Source organism: Moschus berezovskii, chromosome 24 (assembly GCF_049115385.1).
Source record: "Moschus berezovskii isolate FMDL1 chromosome 24, NW_MosBer_1.0, whole genome shotgun sequence".
Lineage (NCBI taxonomy): Eukaryota > Metazoa > Chordata > Mammalia > Artiodactyla > Moschidae > Moschus > Moschus berezovskii.
The window spans coordinates 36,106,084-36,133,497 of record NC_142483.1 but is presented as its reverse complement, the minus strand read 5'-3'; the positions used below and the strand labels follow the sequence as shown (position 1 = coordinate 36,133,497).

At 35.3% G+C, this 27,414-nt stretch overlaps 1 protein-coding gene across 1 annotated transcript in view; it reads right to left on the bottom strand.

Annotated features, from left to right (window-relative positions):
• Nucleotides 1-27,414, bottom strand: part of CNTN6 (contactin 6) — a 195,912-nt gene that overhangs the window by 27,922 nt on the left and 140,576 nt on the right. The window contains 3 exon segments of the mRNA XM_055413365.2: nucleotides 584-701; nucleotides 1,062-1,237; nucleotides 19,675-19,802. Of these exon segments, the coding sequence (XP_055269340.2) occupies nucleotides 584-701; nucleotides 1,062-1,237; nucleotides 19,675-19,802 (422 nt within the window).

Below are 27,414 nucleotides of genomic sequence, written 5' to 3'. Positions count from 1 at the left end.
ATATTAGAAATTACTAAATTTGTGGATTTGGGACAAGGATATTTGATCTGTCATGCTTAGAAAATAAAATATTGAACATAATGTATTTTAGCACATTACTTGTGATAAAAACCCTATTAATTCAGCTTACATGGTGAGAGATTAATTTAGAAATGCTTCCTTTGAAGATTAGAAAATGCCAGTCATGGGATGGTTGAATATCATCCGATAGAGAGCTAATCTCAAAAACTGAGAACCATTCTCACCCATTCCTCTCTCGAAAGCTAACTCAAAGAAATGCAACTGATATGGAGTACTTCAAAAAGAAGAGTGGTTTATTATGAATAGAAAGCATATCTAAGTTTTAGGGACCAATACTGCTAGCTAAGTCTGATCATTCCTTATAAAGAAACAAAACCTACTCAATTCAATGTTCATATCTATAGTCACACCCTGGGGTCTTGGAGTTCAGGAAAAAAAAAATTGTGCTATTTATTTTACTGGTTTATCATAATGTGGTTACTCAAAAATCTACCATGTACATACTAATGTCTTTGATTGTGAATAAACAGTGCTCTCATCTATTTTCAACATCTTTGCTTACCTCTCACAATGATATCACCGTCAGCAGATAAACTTTCTAGTGTTGTTTTTACTGTGCATAGATATTTTCCTGAATGATTTAACTGAATATTCCTTATCATCAAATCCCCAACAGATTCCTGTAGATAGAAAGGGAAAAAGGGATAAAAGCATAATGACACCCAGCAAGTCTCATTTTTTTTTAAGCTGGATAAATATGAAATATGAGGCACCTCTGAAATTAGGAGATATACCAGTATCATTATAGTTTTTCATACTTGATCCCTTTTATTACCCCCTTTATTATAACTGCATCTAGAACACAAACATTTCTATGAGAGACATAAAAGAAAATAAAACAAAAACAGATGCAGCTTTGTAAACAGACAGTGAGTGATTATCCATGCAAATAAATATGGGGACAATAATTATGAACAATGTTGATTCATGTAAAAGGCTTGATTTACTTTATTAAGCACTTAAAAATTTCAGCAACTTACTCCTCCAATCCTCTCAAAATGAGCCACTCCTTTTTTAAAGTCTATGACATCTCCATTGAAAGACCATACAAATACAACTTCAATGGAGGGGTCATGGGACACCTGGCAGGGTAGGACTATACTCTCGCCAACTGTAACATCCATTTTGGAAGGTGGAACGGTAATAACAGTCCTCTCTGTTGAGAAAAAAATTATTGTTTTAAAAGCTTATAAAATGATAGTATATGGCTATAAAATGCATATTTTGAATGGTTGTGCTATTGTTTGAAATTATATAAGTACAACATGAAGCTCTACTATAGTCAATAAGGAAAATTATATTCCCACTTTTCAGATATTTCTACATTATTCAATATAGCCTATTACTTGAAAGAAAATTCAAGACATATTCTCATTTATACTTAATATTAAAATAAGTAGAAACCAGGGACCTCAAAAGACAACATTCACGTCATAGAGAGTGCACTACACCATTTTTATTATTATTTCATTCTGAAATTCCAGGCAAAACCTTGTAACCCACAAAATGGTTACAACTCTAATTATTCAGTTAATTTCATATACTAGAAACAAATTGTGTTCCTAAGTTCATAATTACAATAGCTCATATTAAGATTTATAATCATAAGTTTATATTTGCCAATGTGAATACTACATATTTATTCTATTTCTGACATAGTCATAATAAAAAAGTTTCCATTTTAGATAAAAGTGCAACATGAATAGGAAAGAGGTAACTGTTTTATTTTTCATCCAGCTTTTTTAATTTTAGAGTTACATATCTATCATAAAAATATTTGCTTCTAGAAATATGCATCACAATATCAATCCTTGCTCTACAAGTTCTATCATGTCATTGACCAGTTTCAAAGGACAATTTGAAAGGACACAAACAGATTTCCAGTTGGACTCAGGAATCCTATATTTCTGTGGTTAAAACAGACTCTTAGTGATATCATTTTTTACACATTTTATACCAAACTACATAGTTTTGATTTTAGAGCACTAAGAATTTACAAAAATGGCAACTCAATAACCATAAAGAAAAAAAAAAAAAAGAACTTGGACACACATTTGCATGTAGATATGCACTATCTTACCAAAGTAAAATATATTCTAAGGGGTTAATATCTAAGAATTAGGAATTTTGGCAAATTATATTTTAAAAATATTGTACATGAAGTTTCAAAACAGTTTTAAAGAAAAGTGAAATTAGGACCCTGGAAAATCTCTTTCTCTAAAGATCACTCATAAGATAAAATTTAACCTTATAGGAGGTAGGCTAAAATCTTTCCTTTCTTTCTGGCTTCTCTGTATTGCTCAAGAAACCAAAGTAGCATTGAAGTTGAATGTGTATGTTCATACGATGAATTTGCCACTGTATTTTATAAATAGAATGTTTAAGTATTGTTCTAATATTTTAAAAGTTGTGATTGTTTTCTTAATAATAAAAAAGTAGGAAGAAATAATCATAGGCTTTAAGGTACACATAAAAGAATCATGGAAAAATAAAAACACATATTATATTTTCCAAATATGATGGAGGAAAATCTAACCCAATCTACATCATATGCATCTTCCTATTTTTATATTTTAAAGATACTCGTTCCATTATTATATTAGATGCATACACTTTTTATTCTAATTATTTCTGGGAAAACATTTCTAGAATGATTTTTAGGGCTAAATCCATTCTTAATCCCAAGCCTTCTTCACGGGTATCCCACAAAGAAAAGATAAACTATATCATGGTTTCAATAATACTTTTTAAAACTAGGAAATATTTTCCTTCTTATAGTATATTTAAAAATAAATATTTCACTAACATCTATTTACACTCATAGGAGGATGAGGTAGATAATTCAATGTGCTGGTATAATAAAACTGCTCTGATTTAAAGTTTTAGATCATGCAATTAAAAATAATTTTCAAACATTAAAAATGAAAGCCTCTCCTTCTAATTATGGCACTGCAAAGTGAGAAAATTAGACAAATCATTCCCTATATACATAGCTCACCAGAAGTATAGCAATGATAACTAAAACTTCATGAATAAGAAATAATTTATTACAATGTTCACATATTTTCACTATTTAATTCACTTATTAAGTAATATTTATTGAGCAACCACCAAATCCCAGCTGTCTTCTAAGTAAAGGAAATACAATGAAACATTAAAAAAACTAAGATCATGGCATCTGTTCTCATCACTTCATGGCAAATAGATGGGGAAACAATGGAAACAGTGACAAACTGTATTTTCTTGGACACCAAAATCACTGCGGATGGTGACCAGAGCCATGAAATTAAAGACACTTGCTCCTTGGAAGAAAAGTTATGACAAACCTAGATAGCATAATAAAAAGCAGAGAAATCACTTTGTCAACAATGATCCATAGAGTCAAATACTCTTTTCCAGTAGTCATGTGTGTATGTGAAAGTTGGACTATAAAGAAGGCTGAGCACTGAAGAATTGCTGCTTTTGAACTGTGATTTTGGAGAAGACTCTTGAGAGTTCCTTGGTCTGCAAGAAGATCAAACCAGTCAACCCTAAAGAAAATCAGCCCTGAATATTCATTGGAAGGACTGATGTTGAAGCTGAAGCTCCAATACTTTGGCCACCTGATGTGAAGACATGACTCATTAGAAAAGACCCTGATGCTGGGAAAGATTGAAGGCAGGAGAAGGGAACAACAGAGGATAAGATGGTTGTATGGCAGCACCAACTCAATGGACATGAGTTTGAGCAACCTCCAGGAGATGGTGAAGGACAGGGAAGCCTGGTGTGCTGTACTCCATGGGGTGCAAAGAGCTGGGCATGGCTGAGTGACTGAACAACAACAGGAATAAAAGCACCAAATAAAAATGATCAATGAGTGCCTTCACAGAGGTTTATATCTAAAGCAACAAGCTGATATTAAATCATACTCAGAAATACATAGCTATAACTATGATGAAAAGTGAGAAAGTTAGTTACTCAGAGTTGCGTCCAACTCCTTGTGATCCTATGGACTATAGCCTACCAGGCTCCTCTCTCCATGGGATTCTCCAGGCAAGAATACTGGTGTGGGTAACCATTCCCTTTTCAAGGGGAGTTTCCTAACCCAGGGATTGAACTGGGGTCTCCTGCATTGCAGACAGATTCTTTACTATCTGAACCACCAGGAAAGCCCTATAACTGTGATAAGTGCCATATAATTCTATTAAAATAGTGAATGCTGAAGGATCATTTTATTAAGAAAAAGCTGCTTTAGTTCACAGTAAAAGGCAAATGGATTTCCAGGTAGTGCAGTGGAAAGAATCTGCCTGCTCAAGGTTCAATCTTAGTGTGAGGAAGATCTCCTGAAGTAGGAAATGGCAACACACTGTAGTATTCTTGGGATAACAAAGGATTGGACATGACTGAGTACACACACAAAGAAGGCAAATAGGAGTTAGCTAAGTAAACATAATTGGCAGGAAGAAGTAACTTTATTCACTATGCAGGCAGGAGCATTTACAAAAAGTCTGTGTAAAGAACAAATATAGCCTGTGAATACAAGGCAGCCGTTTTGCTAGAAAGCAGTGTTGGAGAGTGAACAAGAAGTGAAATTGGAAATTATAATAGTCTCAAAATGTAAGCTTTAGATGTTCTTAGGGACAGCTACATAATATTTGGATTTTTTTTTAAATAGGGTAAAAGCATTTTGCTAAATATGGAGAACTTTGCTTTAAAAATAATATATGTATTACCTATAAAATTTAACAGAGTAACAGTAATACATGAGTAACAACATAAGCATACAAATTGCAAAAAATATATTTTTGCTTCAATTTTATATAATGCATTAAATAATAATACTTTAGTAATAAAGTTAAATCCTGATTAATCATGAGAGTTTTCTCACTTTTCTGTAAATCTATTTATCAGGTCATCAGAATTTACATTTTTAATAATTTTATTTTCAAGTGATTGACATCAACTGCTCATGGCAAATATAAAATAACAAATGCTTTCTGAAATGTTTCTTTTAAAATTTGCAGTCACGTTTCTGTTGATGAACTTGTTATAGAACTCGAGAGTATTTTACAGGTGTGACAATGTTGGAATAAACTTCTGATGAATTATTTAGAAATGCTGAATCTTAGAATGTCTAAAAATATTGATTCTCAAGGAATAATTTTTCTCTAAAAAGATTTAACTCTTCATACAAATCCATTCTGCTTAAGTTTGGATTTAATTTTAGATGTTAATTTAAACAGTGAAACATATTCTTTGGACACATCCTGTAACTTGTGAAGGTTTCACCAGAAACTGAAAGTGGTTAATGGTTTATGTATAATCCAAAATGTTTAGGCGTTCTACTGCTGTATCTTCAATTATGAAGAAACACTCATTAATAGTTGGTTTACCTGAAGCTTCATATAAAAGTAGTATTTTTCCCACTGGGTAAACTAATATTTAAATTTGAATATATATTTCTAAAGCCTCTGGATATTAGCTTTCTAGTGTTGCACACATTATGAAAATCATGTATGCTAAACTTTGAAAAATTCATGTAACTTTGATATGCTTTATTGCAATGTCCGTATGTAGGCTTTTGCTTCATAATACTTTACTGACAAAATTTACTGGCTTGGCCCTGACAGATTCTGTCCTGGTGCTCGGGCTGAAGAGTTAATATTTGTACAAATGACATTTGACATCCTCTGAGGACAGATGGGGTAGCTGACCTCTCACCGTGGATCTTGACATTGACTACTTTCTCTTTCCCTTGCTCCCTTGAAGCCCTTGCTGTCATCCTCTGATGTTTCTACAGCTGCTGCCATCATCAGCTTTATCAATTTGGCCCCAGGTCCTGATGTGCCACCCTCCTCTGGTCCTCAGCTCATGGGTGTACGTGATACCACCAGTTGTGCATGAACATTGCCTGCATGGTGCTCACTCCTGAGCCCGTTTGTGCACAAGCAGCTGCTGCTGAGCCATAAAAACTTGTTTGTGCTTCTACCCAGCATATCTCCTCTGCTCATGTGCATGCTCCATTGTCCCTGTAGACTTTTCACTTACAAAGTACAAGTTCAGAAACAAAGTGATCAAGGATTTCAAGATAGCGACTGTAGAGCATTAGACCAAACATGAAGCAAAACTCAGCACGGGATCCTGTGTGACTGGGCTGCACAATGCTGAAACCAGCCCTGGATGCCCTGTTAAAAAATTGCTGATAAAATGAGAAGCCTTAGAAGTACAAAACAGAGGGAATAAATGGCATAGAGACATACCAGTTTCTGTAGGGTGAAAAAAAAAAAAAGGGATTATATTTAAAAGAAGAAGGTTCTATGTAGGCAGACTTGTTATCCAAAACAGGGAATGCATGATTATCTGAGCACGGTTTCCCTGTGAGTACCCTCCTGCGGGGGTGAGGGGAGCATGGACAAGAACACTTAAAACTACTGTATTCTGTCCTCACACCACATGCAGACCTGCCCTAATCCTGTGTAGGTGGCTCTCCAACACCCACAAGGCTGTTAATTGCTATCTAAAGAGCTCCCTTCTGCAACCGCTACAGTTCTATCTCTGAACTAGAAGTGAATATTCCGCAGAGACAAAGTCACACTTGCAGAGAATGGAAGAATGGTTCTCGAGCAGAAGAAACAGACACAATTTTTATGCTATTTTAGGGAAAGAACAAGGAGTAGCTTTAGTTCATTAACAAGTTCAGACTCCTCCTTTGCATACACTTTAGCTTCTTAAGAAACTAACACTGGAGAAAAAAAATTTAAAGCTATTCAAATCACTCTGGTGGAGTGGAGGGATTTACATACACACTTCTAGTATACTCTTTTCCTGGAAACGCATACATTCTGGTAGAGTAGGTGCAGTAAACTGAAGCTCATTATTAACACTGAAATACTTCTTGGTGTTTGTGGAAAAGTGAGATAATTAGGGCCTGAATTATAATGAATTAAAAAGCAAGGATGTTGACTGTGCTAGACTCTAATCATTTGTGAAACTTTGAAATTCTTTAAGGCTCTTTCTCTGAAACAAAATAAGGGAACAGTTATTCCTTTTCATTTCACATAATTATATTTTTCTTGCCTATTCCTTAAGTATTTATAGAAATTCTGCTTTAATAGTTTAAAAATTTAGCATGAATTTCCTGGAGACTATGTTCAAAATGTGAATTTCTCTGCTTTCACAAGAATTACTGATTCAGCAGGGTTGCAGGGAGAATCTCGAAATGGATTTTTAACAGGTTGCTTCTTCAGTTGATTTTGATGTGGTCAGTCCAGGTCCATGCTTTGAGAAATATTGCCTTAGGTTTTGAAAATTGAACCTGAATTTTCTATTTTAGAAAAGTCCGAACTATGTAAACTATATTGTCATAAAGCCACCAATGCTTTGGTTTCAGGGGAAAATCATATCCAGTAAAATGTTATGATAAGTGATGCTTCAAAAATAAACCAAGATGAACTTCTCAGGCTATTCAACTATAATTAATTCTGTTTACTTTGTTTGCTTTTAGCATTTTGTAGTACATTTTAGCATATTAAAAGCTCTGAATATTCCTGCATTAAAGAATCTTTTTAAATTTTATTTAATTCTAGATTTCCTGCACTTACTAGATAAGGAACATTTTAATTCATGCATCACCTCTTAATATATCTTGAAATATAAAGAATTCTAAGAAATAAAGTTTGGAAATATGACTTTAATGGTTAAAGAGAGTTAAAATACACAGACATATACATGTATATGTATACATATATATGTATGTATATTTAGCATGCCTAATGCATATATAAATATATATTTATGAGAAAATCATGTAAAATTTAACTCTGAAAAATTTTTGGAGTAATTGTTAATATTTAAGATGAGAAAATTGGTTTATTGTTATGCAAAAAAGATCCTCTTATTTAAAATATATTCTGCAATATTTATAAATGGAATTATAATGTTTATGATTTGCCTTGAGATAATGAGTGGATTTGGGGAAAGTAGGTGAGGATATAGGTGAACCAAAGTTGGATATGGCTTCCCTGGTGGCTCAGAGGTTAAAGCGTCCGCCTCCAATGCGGGAGACCCGGGTTCGATCCCTGGGTCAGGAAGATCCCCTGGAGAAGGAAATGGTAACCCACTTCAGTATTCTTGCCTGGAGAATCCCACGGACAGAGAAACCTGGTAGGCTACAGTCCACGGGGTCGCAAAGAGTCGGACAGGACTGAGCGACTGAACGAAACGGAAAGTTGGATATGAGTTGATAATGATCAACCCTGATTCATGAGTACATGGTGTTCCTTATACTAACTTCTTTACTTTTTTGCACGTTTCTAATTTCCAGTAACAATAAAAGAAAGACAGAAAGAAAATGATGAGGATAATGAATATTTACATACAGAATAGGGAGGCACCTTTTCCATTCAGCTTTAAGAGTGATGACTGACCATTTTTTGAAGGTTATTTTAAGTATGAATGGCATGAGTTAATGAAGAATTCATGAAATAACAGAATGTTAATATTTACTCTTTTCAATCTATTTCAATGAGATTTGTATCATATGAAAGTAGCTTGATATAACAATCCTACCCTTAAGAAGTGTAAAAAAAGACTTAATAAAATCCATAATGCTTTTGATGAACTTTACTCAAATTCACATTGTCAAAATAGACAGTGACATTTCCAGAAAACATCTTAAGAGCATCTCAGGAGACATGAAAACTATCATCAAAGTACTCCAGAATTGTTTAGCATGATTTCTTTAAATATAAGTGTGGCTTGTTCCTATATGAATGGCAAAACATACTATTACATATCATGATCCGCAGGTATATTTTTACAAGCCAGGGATGCAATCCATCATGTATTGGTCTTTTCTGAGCATGTAGGAAATATTACTTTGGGTCACTATTTATTTGTTTCCTTTGTAGATTTAACTCAGTGAAAATCTCCATCTGTGAGTAATAGTCTTTCAGTGACATTGTTCAGAATAATAATGGCTCACGTGGTTCTGAAATTATCAACTGCTCTCAAAACACTGACATTATCTTAAGAAAATCACCAAATCTTTCTCCCTCTGTAAATATGTGATTCTGCCTTTACTTGTCTATGACATTATTGAAAATGTTGCTAAGATACCAATATAAATGAAACTAGTATATAAATAGCACTTAAAACAGGTGATGAAATTCTCTGGTATTCTCTCTTATTAGTTAACTTGTGAAGACTAGAAATTAAAACTTTTAATTTGGATCCTCTTTCTAATTCCTCAGAATCTCAATTATTCTCATATGAACATATTAACTCTTCCCATCGTTTTTAATTTCTTCTTCCAATTATGTTCTTTTCTGAAGATATTTTGATGGATTTTCTGAGATTTTGTTTGTGTGAAAGCATCTCTGTTTTGTCTTCATTAAAGAGGATATCTTTTCTTGGAATAGAATTTATTGTGTCATCTGAAAGATGGTTAAAAAGGTCTTTCTGCTATCTTCTTGAGTCATTTAATTCTCTTGTTATGTTAACTGTCAATGTCTTTGCTATTTTTTTTTTAATTGGAATGATTTTTTCTCACCTTTGGTTTCACTGCTGCTGCTGCTAAGTCACTTCAGTCGTGTCCGACTCTGTGTGACCCCATAGATGGAAGCCCACCAGGCTCCCCCGTCCCTGGGATTCTCCAGGCAAGAACACTTCACTACTATGTGCTTATTTAACTTTTCCTTGTGTTTATCCTAGTAAGGCTTATATGATTTCCAGAATAGATGACTGCTGTCATTTAAAGTTTTTTTGTTTTGTTTTGTTTTTTTTTAATCTCTGGCAAATATTTCTTCAAATTCATCATCCTTCATTTTATTTCTCCCCTCTCTGCTCGTTTTGGTATAAAGGGGAAAAGTCCAATATGGCAGTAGCCATAGGGGGAATCATGGTCAGATAATGACTGTTTTTTAAATTATGTGAGTATGGTGGTGGGAATGATACCTCGGAGGGGATAATAGAGATGAAAAAGACAAAGTGAGGGAGAGGGACAAGAAGGGGGTGGGGAGGGAGAAAAAGAAGGAGAAAGAGGGAGGGAGGGTTGAAAGAGAGAGAGAGAGAATATCCCTGAACGTGAGAAGGAATTAATCTATTGTACAAGTGGAAGAGGTGAGTGCATGACCCATATCTCCCAAACTGTGCTTTCCAGTTTACTTGATAAATTTTGTTTAAGCAAAACATAGCTAAAACTTGACTTTTTCTAAATATCAGATCAGAAAAATAGAATCACAGTAAAAATATGATGTACAATATAGTGGTAATGATAACTGATTATATAGTATTTATTTCAAGTTCTTCATAAACATCTAATAAATGATGTCAAAGAAATTTATTTTCTAGGATACAAATCCACCAAAACAGAGACCAAGAATGGAGACAAAATTTGAGAAACTGTAATGAAGTTGAATGATTTCTAATTGACTTACTATAAAGTTCAGTCACAGGCTGGAAGTGGGAAGACAGAGGAGAAAACTTATTTAGCATGTCTTTATGTATTCATTCATTTTGGAATTTATGAATAGGATGTTATTTGGTCTCTAAAATAGTTTCCCATCTAAGAAGGAGACCAGCAAATTATTTTGCTGAAAGAATATAAAAAAGAGGGTCTTTGAACTGCCTATCACCAAGCCCAGTTGAGGGTCAGGGAAATCCTACTGAAAACAAGGGAATTAAGGAAATATGTACACAGTGATGTGAGAGCTGGACTGTGAAGAAAGCTGATCACCGAATAATTGATGCTTTTGAACTGTGGTGTTGGAGAAGACTCTTGAGAGTCCCTTGGACTGCAAGGAGATCCAACCAGTCCGTCCAAAAGGAGATCAATCCTGGGTGTTCATTGGAAGGACTGATGGTAAAGCTGAAACTCCAATACTTTGGCCACCTCATGCGAAGAGTTGACTCACTGGAAAAGACTCTGATGCTGAGAGGGACTGGGGGCAGGAGGAGAAGGGGACGACAGAGAATAAGATGGCTGGATGGCATCACCGACTCGATGGACATGAGTTTGAGTGAACTTCAGGAGTTGGTGATGGACAGGGAGGCCTGGCGTGCTGTGATTCATGGGGTCGCAAAGAGTCGGACACAACTGAGCAACTGAACTGAACTGAACTGAGGTACACAGTGAGTGCTGAGATCTGTGGGTTGTAACCCTGTTCAGCTCTGAGAGTGCTCTCTGCTTGGCCTTTGCTCTCCCGACAGGAAACCTGGAAGGGAAGTGAGGGACAGTTGTCCTAGGAATCTGTGAGCCTAAAGAGAAAATACTCCAATATTTTTCTTAAGGTTCTCCACAGAAATATCCTGACCAAATCATCTAAATATGAAGTTAAATCATTCAAAATTCCCACTCTTGATTAGAGCTTTCTGTAAGATTTTTAGTGATTTAAATATGAACAGACAACAGTTCCACGATGTATCTTCAAACACCTCTTAATAAAGGATAGGACTTATAGAGAAAAGAAAGTAGTTTAGGAACAGAGAGACCTTGCAGAAAAAAACAAACTAGAAAAGAGAAAAATCTACAAGCAATACTTCCAGAGGAAAGGAAGAAAAGAGCAAGATATTATTTAAAAGAATAGCCAGAAAATAAAAAGACACTTAGAAATTTTTATTGAAATAAAGCAATAATACAAAAGAAAATCTGGAAGGTAAAGTTGAGAAAATATCCTAGAAGGTAGAGCAAAAACAACTATAAAATGGATGTGAGAATATAGGAACATTTTATATATATAATATATATATATAAACATATAAGCATGTAGATAGACTATACCTATCTAAATATATATATAAAGTACAATAAATTCTACACATAGATGAGTCGATACATACACACATGCATACATACACTCATAAACTTGACTACCAGTCTAGGAAATCTATTATAAATGGGCATTTAAGAAAAAGAAACGGAGTAAATTATTACTCAGAAAGATTTCCCAGGCCCAAAGAGCTATGAGCTTCCAGGATGACAAAGTGCACCAAATGCCCTGTAAAAAAGGCTGAAAATAAATTTATACCAATCATCATGTAATTGTGGGATACTTGGGAAATAAAGACTTCTAGACAGAGAGAGCGAGAAAAGATGTCACAAACAACAGGTCAGAAATCACAATGGTTTCAGCTTTTAAAGCAGAGTAAGATTTCCAAATTTATGAAAAATCATGATTTCCAATCCAGGATTCTGTTTCCAATTAAAGCATCAATCAAATGAAAGCTTAGTGTAAAGACTTTTTCAAACATGAAAGATCTCAAAAAAAAAATGCACTTTTATTGATTTCTTTCTCAAAAATCCATTGGAAGATGCAGACTCTTCAAACGAGGAAGTGTGTCAAGAGAAGGGCATGGTGCTTAGGCAACAAGGCTCCCCGACAGAAAGGCATGTCAATATCAAAGAGAGTAGAGATAGAATTGAGGAATGAATTGTTGTCAGGTCCATAGAAAACTAAGTAAACAAACAAGAAAATTACTGACTTTAGGGAAAGCAAGCACAGGGAAATCAAAGCTAATACTCTGAAATAAACCCTACAGAGAAAACAAACAAACAAACAAGGAAATTGGTGTGATGGAGTCTAATTCCCCACCTCTAGCAAGACAGAAATGGAGGAGTTTTTTAATCTTTATTTAATATACTTTTCCTCTTTGAACCTATACTTGCAGTAGGGCTTGGTTGCTTTATATCCTCTTAGCCAGTGCGAAATGGTCTGCTCAGACACGTGTTTTTCAGATTAAAATCTATGTGCAGCATTTCATATTTATATTGTATTCTGCCACAAGCAGAGTATAACTTAATTCCAATGCACAAAATAACCATGGTCAATATATTATAGTTTCCCTGCAGTTACCATTACCCATTTATCTTCCACTTCAATATTTAAATGATTTGGAGCAAATATTAAAAGACTACCCTGAACACCTGAGTAAAAGAAACAAATGAAGAACCGTCTGGAGAAAGTAATTTTCTTAAATTTGTCTAAATGAAAAAACAGGTCTAAGTATCATGCAAGGTAACACTGAAAAATTCCCTAGCAAGTAATATAAAAGTAATAAAAAATGTAAACACAGATCTTCTGTATTAACAAGTAATCAAAACAGGGCCTTCCATCTGTTTAAAAAGAGCATGCACTGTAGATTCTGCTTAATGAATTAAATATGCCAACAACTCACTTTCAAAGCGATTAATACGTAATAGGCAATGACTATTTATGGGATCATATTTATATTTCCTATAAATAGATAGTGTTCACTCAGTCCTCCAACTGTAACTTTATTCTGGGTTGTAGTAAAACACCAGGTTGAAGTGTTCTGTAGCTTTATAAGAGATGAGATCAGAAAATTTTTATTTTGCCTGGATACAGGACCTAATATAAAATGTTTCCTTCTGAATGTTTATGTTAGGTTTGCATGCGTGCATGCCAAGTCGCTTCGGTTGTGTCCAACTCTTTGTGACCCTATAGACCGTAGTCCACCAGGCTCCTCTGTCCATGGATTCTCCAGGCAAGAATACTGGAGAGGGGTGCCATACCCTCCTCCAGGGTATCTTCCCCACCCAGGGATTGAATCTCTGTCTCTTATACTGGCAGGCAGGTTCTTTACCATGAGTGCCACCTGGGAAGCCCTATGTTAGATTTAGGGAAGATGAAGTAAGAAAATAAAATCCAGAAGAGGAAAATTAGAGTCAATTAATTCCATTGATTATTTTTCCCCTCTGCACTTCCTCACCCCCTTTCCTACCCTATTCCTTTTCTTGACTTGAACGAATTTGCTAATAACTCTTTCTTTGAGTATTCAGGATCTATAGGCTGAAAAGCTTGCATCTGGGTGTTTTTTTTTTTTTTTTTAATATTGTAATGACACACATTTTTCCTTAAAAAAAAAAAAGCACTAGAGCTTAAGTGACCAATGTACTAGTTTAGAAATAGAATATCCAAGGAACAGAGAAGTATATTCACTACTGTAGCCTCAGAATGGAATCATGGGAAAAAAAAGACTGAACTTCCAATTGTAAACCAAATACTTAGGGCACAATGTGAATAAATTTGAGAGGGAAAATGGAGGCAAAGATATTTAAAATTCAAGATTTTTTTTTTTTTTTTTACTGCACAGACTAAACCCACTGTTGGTTCAACTTTGCTTAGTTTTTCCCTGCCAGGCTCCTCTGTCCATGGAATTCTGCAGGCAAAATACTGAGGTGGGTTGCCATTCCTTTCTCCAGGGGATCTTCCCAGCCCAGAGACTGAAACGAGGTTTCCAGTATTGCAGGCAGATTCCCTACTGTCTGAGTAACCAGGCAAGCTGATAATGTATTTTGGTAGACTTTGGGGTTACATTCAGCAAATGTACACTTAAGACTTATATGTTTCTTTACATATGTAAAGTTTACTTAAATGATAATGAGTGTAATCAAATTTTGAACTATATTTAATAAATTAAAACGAAGTATTTAGAGGGAAGTACTAATATCTGCAAATTACTATATCTTTTTCTGAACTTTAAACAATGCCATGTGAAATTATCTCATGTAATTATTATTATATAACTTTACTGGAATATAAAAAAGAAGGATAAAAATAGTTCTGCCACTTAATATCAATAACATAAGGACCTTGTCAAGTAATTTTAACCCTCCATACCTCAATCTCTAATGATCACTTGCTTCAAAGTATTGTTCTAGGGTTCAGTGAGATGACATACATAAAGGACCTGTGACAATGCCTGGAGCAGAGTATATACTTGATAAAAAATGATGATGATAAATAATACAACATTAATAACAGCAAAAACAAACTCTTTAGGATCTCATGCTAGTTCATAATTGAACCAATAAATCTAATTTCAAAGTCTCTGCTTTTCACCACCTTAAGAAGTGGTATATGGTCGTCTATTTGACCTCTTTAATTGGCACAAACTAAAGCTATACATTCCCTATTTTTATTAAGAGTAAATAAAACAATGCAAAATTTTAACCAATAGTAGATTTGGTGACAATTTTCTTGAATAATCAAAAAATGTGCAAACTTGCAATTCATTAATTATAATTAATATACAATGTACATCCTATAATGCATAATATATATTTAAAAGAACCAAAAGCAGCTTAACATACCTGGAAATTTTATTTGAATGATAAATGTGCTAGATTTTTAAAAAGCTATGAACTAAATTGTTATGAAGGCCTAAATATTATTGACATTATTGGGTTTCCTTACATGAATGGTTTTGGTTTTTTTCTCCTTTATTCTTGAAGAAATTAATGAAATTCAGGTCTCAAGAACTCACTCGGCATTATTTTCAATATTGGAGGGGGAATGAAAATTTCATATCTAGACAGTGTAAAAATTCACTATATATTTTTTCACCTTAAAAATACTTCCATTAAAAAATTTAAGTCAAAGTCTTCTTTATATTAAAGCTTTTAATTCATTCTTTGCAGAAAATTGGGATGTAGAATTAAACATTTGGGGAAAGACATTAGCAGTACTTGGAGAATTCAACCACTAAAAATAATGGATATATTCCACTGTGTCTTGTCACCTCTGTGAAACTGTATTTTTGGTTTACTCAGGAAACCAGGCTTCTAGATACAGCTGAGTTAAACACCTCAAATCTTTTAAACTGCCATGGAAAACCACAAAGCCTCCAATTATCTGCCTATCTTAGTATTTCTCTTAGTAAATGTAAAATCACATTAGTGAACACCCTCTTCTGCTAGAGAAAATGGATAGGCCACTCTCCATGCTGGTATAATAAAGACTTCTATCACAAAGAATAAACAACTAAATGAGCAGCAATAAACTTAATTTGCACATTAGATATGCTTTTCCAAGTTCCGACATTTCAGTTGAAAATAATGCTGAAGCAATGAGGCCTATAATTGAACATCCAAAACTTCTCCAGTGGGGAAACAAAAACAAATGTTGCCTGCAAACAAGATCATTTCTAGAGCCTGCTGTTTCTGTGCTTTTTAATAATTTTCCAAATGCCAGATCAAATAATTTTCCCTTTTATGTGACTTTCATATACCTCTTAGTGTATGTACACATTGTAATTTTACAAGTCCTCAAAACGAAGACATTTAAACTCTCTTTCCTTTCAATTTCCTGTTTGTGCCCATGGAACATGTCCTCAAATTACCCTGGGCATCTTCTGAGGCTCTGGCAAGGCTGGTGCTAATTGCACTTCCAGTGTTTGAATGGCAAATTGCTTTATCCTGCTGCATTAGTGAAATAGAAATTTCCAACATACAGTGCAGATAACTTCAGAATCCTCTTAACACAGATAAGCCATATCAGCTAAAAACTAAGCTGAAAAATATCTTACTCTTGTAACTATTATCTTTTTACATGTTATCTAGCAACAACATTTCTTGCATGACTGAGGCTGATAAGTAAATTCAAAGAAAGATGATTGCTTTATCAGTTTTACTGAAATTTCTCATTTGCTCTTTACCACCATATTACCAGAAAGGTCATTGTAAGCTGATCTTGATTTGAGAGACAAAATTATACTTGATGCTGTAATGACAATAAATGAACACTATAGACAGGAAAATACAAACACATACAAATATACAGGCGCGCACACACACACACACATGCACGCACACAGAGAAATATTAAATCGTCGTCACAAACAGCCAGATGGCTGCTCTTAATAGTCAAGAAAATGACTGAATCAATGCATATTATTATGTTTCCTCCTCAGATTACAGCTTCAATTCTATAGGTTGTAAAATAATAATTTTTGGCAGTGATACCTTCAACATTCCTACATGAAAGGGAATTAGAGACAAGTCTCATTAAGAGGATATGCCAATGATAGACTTATCTTAGAACTATTTTGTATAAGAATCCCACAGTGTATGCATTACAGATCAGTAATAAAGCAAAGTTTCTAAATATGTTTTTATATTTTGTGTTTATGTAATTGTTTTAAATGTATATGTTATGTTTGTGTGTTTATTTTTATTACATTAATGGCTACTGTCAATGGCAAAGAAGCAAAAAAATCTCCAAATCCCCTTGAAATAGGATGCGGATATTTCATGAAGGCTAAAAATAACAAACACACATTCCTTCCCATGGTGGGATATAAATGACTGAAAATAATGATATTCATGCATATTGATATAAGTCCTTTTGCATATGTAAATCATCTGGTATTGTACTGAAAATACAAGAACAGTGAGTTCTGTCCATGAAGTATTTTAGATTTTCATGTAGCTTCCTATTTGTCCCCCCTTGCAGAGTGTGGCGTTCTCTGTGCATTAAAATCATGTAACTACAAACACTAAATTTGGAAAAGCGAAAGCATTTAGAAGTTTATTATTTGTCTTTGAAGTGCTCTACTATTAAGTAGTCTAACAAGTATAAATCCTGAAAAATTGAAAACTTTCAGATTTTAGAGCAGAGAAGCCAGGATAGAAATTATCTCTGAGAACCAAGGGGGATAAGGTGAGATCTTTTCACTCAATCAATCAATATTTAGTGAACACATACAGTTCCCAGGACTGTACTAGAATTTGCGATAACCTTGTCTTTTTCATTTCTTTTCTAGAAGAAGGGAAAGACAGGGAGAAAATACATGTGAATAAGTGAATCATATCATTTGTAGGAAGGTGAAATATGCTACAGAAGAAGGAAAAGTGGAAAAGATGAAGATGACCAGGAATGCAGGTTGTGATAATTTTGTTTTAGTATCTCCAGCAAAGGACATTAGAAATACGCAAAACTATGCCAGCTTTTTAACTGAGCAATCTTATTTCATTATTTTCTTACAGAGAGAGAAGAGTATCTGGGGTTATGGTGTTTTACTGAAAATCCCCAAATACCTATCAACTTGTTTCTGTCCTAAGAATCAGGAACCTACGTGGCTATGTTTCACTTCTGAAGTATCTACATGCTATCTCTAGAACTAAGCAGATGTTTCTGAGTTTCTCATATTTATGTGAATCTTCTCACTTGATTTTTCTTCCATTGATTAGTAATGTACAATCATTATGATGCCAAAGGCAAAAGAAAATATTGAGGAAGAGAAACTGTGTTGCTTAATCTATTTATAAAAATTTTTTTTTGTTAGTCTTTGGGGTGAAAGGATCTCGTCATTGTATTTTAGAAGCAAACCCTTGGTCCCGCTTACCCATCACCAGTAGTCCACCAAAACTTTTGAGAAACTACATTTTCACTACTGATGTGTTTTATGTTTAATATTTCACATTTTAATTCCTTCTGGATTTCTCTGTACCTAAAAAAATTAACTGCATGTCTTTCTAGCATATATTAATCTTCTATTGTAATATAATGAATGAATTCCACCCATAGCGTCTAAATTGGAAATAAGGTAATCTCTTTTTCTTCCCTGATGGACATGTTATTTTTTCAAACATAAAGCATTCACACTTTTCAGAATATATGAGTATTACCAAAAAGTTGCTGGGGAAATTCCCTATCATTAAATATAATTATAGCACATTCCTTGAAACATTAAGTCCATATCAGTCTTAAAAATCTGATGACAATAAAGTATTAACGAAGTGAAATTTTTCAAAATATGCCACACTGGTTGGATTTTTACACAAGTTCTATCATTTACATTTCCCCTGAGTGTTTGACAATTGTTGGCATAATATAATAGGCTTGAGATAAAGTTGGCAGAAATATCTTCTAGGGATAAAAGTGGGTGTTTATTTTCCTTTAGACGTTTTAAAGGATAATTGGTGGGTAATAGCTAGCTACTTTTTATTGAATTTATTTATTTCTAATAGAAATGATGATAAAACACCAATTGCTGAATTTAATCATTTGGGTTTAATAACCTGCTCAGACTCCTCTATAAAGACAGTCATTTTGATCATCCAGGAGGCAATGAAATGAAAAAGTGACCTGGCTTCCGCTAAACATACTAGTTTTATGACCTGAGATTCAATAAAGTAGCAGAGATGGAGAATAGAAGCATCCAATCCTAATTATGTCCCTGGGTGATACATGTAGTTACATTTGGACTGATACTAGTTTAAAAGTTTCAGGAATAGAGTGTGCACTTTTACCATCTGAAATCGGGTGAACATATCCGTTTACTGTGATGAGAATCTAATAATGATTTACTTGTCACCAATATTTTAATTTTTTTTTCTCTTTGAAAAAAACTGCTTATTAAGGCAAATGCAAGAAAGTCTGCATTTCGCTAGTTATAGTTAAGTACCCAGAGTTATAGAAACAAATGAATTGACTATGTACTTGGCAGCCTTACATCCAGGTAAAATTTTTACACAAATTAAGAGTTTCTGAAAGAACCCTCACTAACATCATCAAAATATTCATAAATTCCTTTCACGGAGGCATTTGTAGAAATCCGCGAATTTTGATTGCAGGTTTTAGTTTTGTCTTATTACCCACTGGACAGCTTTTGAACTGTCAAGCTATTCACATCTACCATGCTGTTCCACTGGCAAAGTGAGCATGCTATTAATAAATATAAGGGCACTACTCAAATAAGTTGTGAAATCAAATATTTTCACGTGTGATATGATGCAGGGTTGACAGTGATAGAGGTCAGGTATGCATACGTATCTCCAGTGTTCATCAAGCACAAACAAAGTTAGTAAAATACCTTTTATGATGAGGCTGCCAGTGTTCTTTGAAACACCAAACTGATTTGTAGCAATGCAAGTATATAATCCAGCATCCGACTTGGTAACATTATATATTTTGAGGCTGCCGTCCTCCAAGAGAAACACTCTAAAAAGAAAATTTATAATTAATATAAGTAAGGTTCTGTAAAATTGGTAAGTTTTAAACTCTTACTTTCATTTTAAAGCATTTCTAAAACCATGGCTGTATTTGATAATATGAATATATCCCTTTCCTATTATTCTGCTTTTAATTGTGAGTAATCTCTGAATCTGCATGTTAGAAAAAATGACAGTTGCTTTTATTCTGACAGAGTATTAACAATTATTTATGCTTTCACTTGAATTATCATCGGTGATACCAATGCACATTAAAAATCAAATGAGTGCTTGATGCTGCAATGCCCATTTGCTTGATTAAAAACAAATACAACTATTCACTGTGCATTTTGAAAAGTCAATTCTCTGCTGAAAATTGAAGTTGGTGTTAAAGACATGCAAGCTGATTTTGACACTGTTAACTCTGTGGCTTTATAAACCTGTTTTTACTTAAGACTTTCAGCTACCAAACAATAGGTTCTCAACCATGACGATATTTGCCTGTGCTAGTGGAGAAGGCAATGGCAACCCACTCCAGTACTTTTGCCTGGAAAATCCCATGGACAGAGGAGCCTGGTAGGCTGCAGTCCATGGGGTCGCCAAGAGTTGGACACGACTGAGCGGCTTCACTTTCACTTTTCACTTTCATGCATTGGAGAAGGAAATGGCAACCCATTCCAGTGTTCTTGCCTGGAGAATCCCAGGGACAGGGGAGCCTGGTGGGCTGTCATCTATGGGGTCGCACAGAGTCGGACACGACTGAAGCAACTTAGCAGCAGCAACAGCAGTGAGCTAAAGGAACCATCCACATGGTCCCATAGCTAAAGGACTCAGGCCCATCTTGTTATGTGGCCTATTCCATCAAAAGGAGAAAGACAGGAGTAAAATGAAGGAAGACTTAAAAAAGTCAGACTGAATTAAATATTCCTAAAATATATATATGTAATCATATAGTACACAATGGAGGGATAGCTATTTAAGAACTTGCAGCCTTTCAAAAAATGGTTCCTATGAAATTTTCTCTGAAACTCAGAAATAGTCAAAAGCAGACATCAAAACACTGTTGATATCAAGGGAAACCCTAAGATTGGTTTCTTGGCAAAATCATCATCAAGTGTTTTAATAAGGAGACAAAATGAAACTAAAGAACACGTACCCAATTTTGTCTTATAGATTTAATTTATGATCTTTTAAAAACATAGACTGCTATATTCAAAATGGATAACCAACATGGAAGGATCTATTGTATAGTACATGGAACTCTACCCATTGTTATATGCCAGCCTGAATGGGAGGGAAGTTTGTGTCACTTGAAATTACCACAACTTTGTTGATTGGCTATGCCCCAATACAAAATAAAAAGTTGAAAGTTTAAAAAAACAAAACAAAACTGTAAAAGCACTAGCTAGCTCAGTATTGCGTAAACATAAGTAGTGAAAATTCATTTGTAATGACAATGGTTTTAAAGGAAAGAAAGGAATATGGCATGCATATCACATCTGTTAAAAATAGCAAAGCCATATTTGTTTCATTGTAAACATATCATTGTTTCTAATATGTTTATTACATGAAGTGTAGCTAGTATAATTAATTACCCAATTTGAAACACAGAGAATATTAGCCAACTACAATTTGTACCAAACCAGCTTCTGATGTTGGTTTATTATTAGTGATGAGTCCCATATTCTATTGCCAAGTGAGTGAAAGGAGTCGCTTCTGGGTTTAGAATGTTCCATGACACATAATCAGAAGTTTTTAAGTCATTATCTTGGAGTATTCCCCATTAGCACATATTTGATATCTTATTTAATTTCTGAAATGTCTAGATTTCTTGATCCCAATTTATGCTAGCAGTTGAATCATACTGTTAATGAAGAGTAACAAAGATATTCTAGTATCTAGCAAGGGTCTGGCCCCAAACAATTCCTTATCTGATTCAACTGGAGGAAATTGATATGAGATACATTTGGGTGCATCATTTACCTCTAGAATTTAGGAAACACTAAGAATTTTACAGTGTCAGACTTTATTTTCTTGGGCTCCAAAATCACTGCATATGGTGATTGCAGCCATGAAATTAGAAGACACTCACTCCTTGGAAGAAAAGTTATGACCAACCTAGATAGCATATTAAAAAGCAGAGACATCACTTTGCCAACAGTGGTCCATCTAGTCAAGGCTATGGTTTTTCCCGTGGTCATGTATGGATATGAGAGTTGGACTGTGAAGAAAGCTGAACGCCAAAGAATTGATGCTTTTGAACTGTGGTGTTGGAGAAGACTCTTGACAGTCCCTTGAACTGCAAGGAGATCTAACCAGTCCATCCTAAAGGAGATCAGTCCTGGGTGTTCATTGGAAGGACTGATGCTGAAGCTGAAACTCCAATACTTTGGCCACCTGATGCGAAGAGCTGACTCATTTGAAAAGACCCTGATGTTGAAAAAGATTGAGGGCAGGAGGAGAAGGGGACAACAGAGGATGAGATGGTTAGATGGCATCACCAACTCAATGAACATGAGTTTGGGTAAACTGTGAGAGTTGGTATGGACAGGGAGGCCTGGCGTGCTGTGGTTCATGGCGTTGCAAAGCGTTGGACACGACTGAGTGACTGAGCTGAACTGAAGAGTCCATTTTGTTTTCATAAGGTCAGTATGCAAAAAGGACTTCCCTGGTGGCTGAAATCTTAAAGACTCTGTCTGCAGTACAGGAAACATGGGTTAAATCTCTGGGTAGGGAAGATCCCCTGGAGAAGGGAATGGCTACCCACTCCAGTATTCTTGCCTGGAGAATTCCATGGACAGAGGAGCCTGGCAGACTGTAGTTCATGGGATCACAAAGAGTTGGACATGACTGAGGGACTAACACACACACACATTATGCAAAAATGTACAAAAGAATAAAAAATCTTAGATTTAAACATTTTATAAAAACATTTTATGAAACCAAACTAGTTTTATGAAACCAAACTAATAAACAAACCAATTTGCCATTTATAAAAAATAAATAATTAAGAGTGTAATTCTCCCTAGTTAACTAGGATATAGAAAACCAGACATTTACTATAATTTGAGATTTTAATGTGATAAGTAAGTGATATGAATATTTCAGATTATTTTTTCATTAATAAGAGATTTAAAATAAAGCTGTGGTATATTTACACAATGGAGTATTACTCAGCAACTAAAAAGAATACATTTGAATCAGTTCTATTGAGGTGGATGAAACTGGAGCCTATTATACAGAGTGAAGTAAGCCAGAAAGAAAAACACCAATACAGTATACTAACACATATATATGGAATATAGAAAGATGATAACGATAATCCTGTATGCGAGACAGCAAAAGAGACACAGATGTATAGAACAGTCTTTTGGACTCTGTGGGAGAGGACGAGGGTGGGATGATTTGGGAGAATGGCATTGAAACATGTATATTATCATATGTGAAACGAATCGCCAGTCCAAGTTCGATGCATGATACAGGATGCTCGGGGCTGGTGTACTGGGATGAACCAGAGGGATGGGATGGGGAGGGAGGTGGGAGGGGGGTTCAAGATGGGGAACATATGTACACCCGGGGCAGATTCATGTCAATGTATGGCAAAACCAATACAATAATATAAAGTAATTAGCATCCAATTAAATAAATTAAAAAAAAAAAGAAAATTCAATCTTTAATAATGTAGATAGACTAAAACTACCTAATCATAGCCCTAAATTCATGCAGAATAATTAAAAACTATTAAAGAAAAGTGAGAATTTCCAATTTGTCACATGTCAAAACACGGCTTAGTATAAATGATTAAAAAAAAGAAAGAACACCCAGTTGACGTCAAACTGTATTAAGCAAACTGAGCAATTGACATTTTCAGATAAGGAACGATGCACATGTCAAAATTAACTGGAACATTTTAATTGATGGTTTTGGTAACATTGATATAGAAACATAAAGTCTGACTTTTTCTGTCCTTCTTTTGGATTATTCTAAAAGATACTTCAAAATGCTATCTGGAGGGTTGTAAAGAACATATTAATAAAGTACATTAAAATATCCTATCTTTATTTACATAAGCCTCTCTGGCATTTAAAAACAAAACACAGCTACAAGTGTAGATATGCTTGGTTATCTAAAAACTGGGAAAACATTCTGGTGATAAAAATGGAAATTTGCATAAATAATTATCAAAGATAATATAAGCCACAGAGAAGAAAGCAAAAGACATTGAAGTGATTGATTACATATAATACAGGTATATATTTAAATTAGAACTTAAGGCTGAGATTACATTGCTAACAGACAATAGATTATAAAAGCATGTATAAAAATATCAAAGTAACATGGAGTATGGTAAGGCTTCTAAAAATTTAGTAGCAACTTATACAGCATTTATAGAGATTGTTTTGCTTCTAAATTTATTCAGCAAATATTCATTAAACTTCTGTTGTGTTCAATGTACTGTGTTAAATATTGCAATAGGTATGTGAAAAGTAGAAAATGTCAATATCAAGGATATTATTTTGCAGAACTAAACTCATTGGTCAAAACACAGCAGGTTGTGGTGTCTGCACAAGTCCTCTACTAAGCATATGTATGCATTCTGTGCTCAGTTGTGTCCAACTCTTTGCGACCCCACAGACTGTAGCCCACTAGGCTCCTCTGTCCATGGGATTTCTCAGGCAAGAATATTGGAGCGGGTTGCCATTTCCTCCTCCAGGGTTCTTCCCAACCAAAGGATCGGACACATGTCTCTTAAGTCTCCTGGGCTGGCAGGCGGATTCTTTAACCACTAGTACCACTTGGAAGGAAACTTATGACCAACCTAGATAGTATATTAAAAAGCAGAGACATTACTTTGCCAACCAAGGTCCGTCTAGTCAAGGCTATGGTTTTTCCAGTGGTCATGTATGGATGTGAGAGTTGGACTGTGAAGAAAACTGATCACTGAAGAATTGATGCTTCTGAACTGTGGTGCTGGAGAAGACTCTTGAGAGTCCCTTGGACTGCAAGGAGATCCAACCAGTCCATTCTAAAGGAGATCAGTCCTGGGTGTTCATTGGAAGGACTGATGCTAAAGCTGAAACTCCAATACTTTGGCCACCTCATGCAACGAGTTGACTCACTGGAAAAGACTCTGATGCTGGGAAGGATTGGGGGCAGGAAACGGGGACGACAGTGAATGAGATGGCTGGATGGCATCACTGACTCGATGGATATGAGTTTGAGTGAACTCCTGGAGTTGGTGATGGACAGGGAGGCCTGGCGTGCTGTGAGTCATGGGGTCGCAAAGAGTCGGACTCGACTGAGCGACTGAACTGAACTGAACCACTTGGGAAGCCCTAAAAAATGTCAATTTATTGAATCATTAAGTAAACCTTTGTGCTTACTATTCATATCATCCCCGTTTTACAAGTCAGGAAAATGAGGCATGGAAAGAAGGGGATACCTCAATGTACCTGCTAGGTAGTGTAGATTCCAACCATGTTTGTCTCTCTAGATTAGGAAGCACTTATTTTAGCAAGTGCTCTTTCACTTTAAGTTTACAAAGTATAGTTACTCATGAGGTCAAATGTTCATTTAGGTTTTTCTGTAACATCTTATGGAAAATCCAAATACACCCTGGCCAACCTAATAGTTTCTAGAGCACAAATTTGAGAGTATACATACACACACACACATGCATATGATAATCTTTACTATTTGGAGAGATAGAATACTGTGAAAGGTAGTGAATAAGTGGAGGGGTATGATAGAGAAAGTTACACAGTTTACTCCAGATTCCCTAGGAAACAAAAGTAAGAGTGAAGCAGGTAAATACATGTACATATACATAGGCTTCCCAGGTGGTGCTAATGGTAAAGAACCTGCCTGCCAATGCAGGAGATGGAAGAACGCAGGTTTGATCTCTGGGTCTGGGTCAGGAAGATCCACAGGAGTAGGAAATGGCACCCCATCCAGTACTCTTGTATGGAAAATTCCAAGTGGAGAGTAGCCTGGTGGGCCACAGTCCATGAGGATATAAATAATACTTGTATAACATTCTCTTTAATATTGGAGGTTTTTAATTTGACTCCCCAAATGTAATGGAACATTTATGTGTGTGCACATATGCACATTTTCTCAGGACTCTAAGCTTTTCTGAAATAGTAAAAGCAAGTTTGATACCCCTTACCATGGGAGAGTTTTAACCGAAAACATAAGGTAATGATGACGGCAATACTAAGGATTATATTTCTTCTCTCACACTGTCGTATGCAATAATGGTGTTAGTGGTAGTAATATTATTTAGCAAACGTGGAGTGGGGGTCAACTGCTTATAATTGAATCTCAATTCAGTTCAGTCACTCAGTCATATTCCACTCTTTGCGACCCCATACTGCAGCATGCCAGGCCTCCCTGTCCATCACCAACACCCGGAGTTTACCCAAACTCATGTCCTTGAGTCGGTGATGCCACCCAGCCATCTCATCCTCTGCCTTCCCCTTCTCCTCCCACCTTCAATCTTTCCAGCATAAGAGGCTTTTCAAATGAATCAGCTCTTCCCATCAGGTGGCCAAAGTATTGGAGTTTCAGCTTCCACATCAGTCCTTCCAGTGAATATTCAGGACTGATATCGTTTAGGATGGACTGGTTGGATCTTCTTGCAGTTCAAGAAACTCTCAAGAGTCTTCTCCAACACCAGAGTTCAAAAGGATCAATTCTTTGATGCTCAGCTTTCTTTATAGTCCAACTCTCACATCTATCCATGACTACTGCAAAAAAAAAAAAACAAAACGTAGCTTTAACTAGGCAAACCTTGGTTGGCAAAGTAGTCTCTGCTTTCTAATATGTTGTCTAGGTTGGTCACAACTTTCCTTCCAAGGTGTAAGCTTGTTTTAATCTCATGGCTACGGTCACTATCTGCAGTGATTTTGGAGCCCCCAAAAAATCTGTCACTATTTCCCCATCTATTTGTCAGGAAGTGATAAAACCAGATGCCATGATCTTAGTTTTCTGAATGTTGAGCTTCAAGCCAACTTTTTCACTATCCTCTCACTTTCATCAAGGGGCTCTTTAGTTCTCGTTCACTTTCTGCCATAAGGATGGTGTCATCTGCATATCTGAGGTTACTGATATTTCTCCTGGCAAACTTGATTCCAGCTTGTGCTTCATCCAGCCCAGTGTTTCTCATGATGTACTCTGCATATAATTTAAATAAGCAGGGTATCAATATGCAGCCTTGATGTACTATTTTCCCTATTTGGAACCAGTCTGTTGTTCTATGTCCAGTTCTAACTATTGCTTCTTGACTTGCATACAGGTTTCTCAGGAGGCAGGTCAGGTGGTGTGGTATTCCCATCTCTTACAGAATTTTCCAGTTTATTGTGATCCACACAGTCAAAGGCTTCGGCATAGTCAATAAAGCAGAAATAGATGTTTTTCTGGAACTCTCTTGCTTTTTCAATGATCCAGAGGATGTTGGAAATTTGATCTCTGGTTCCTCTGCCTTTTCTAAAACCAGCTTGAATATCTGGAATTTCACGATTCACATACTGCTGAAGCCTGGCTTGGAGAATTTTGAGTATTACTTTACTAGCTTGTGAGATGAATGCAATTGTGTGGTAGTTTGAGCATTCTTTGGCATT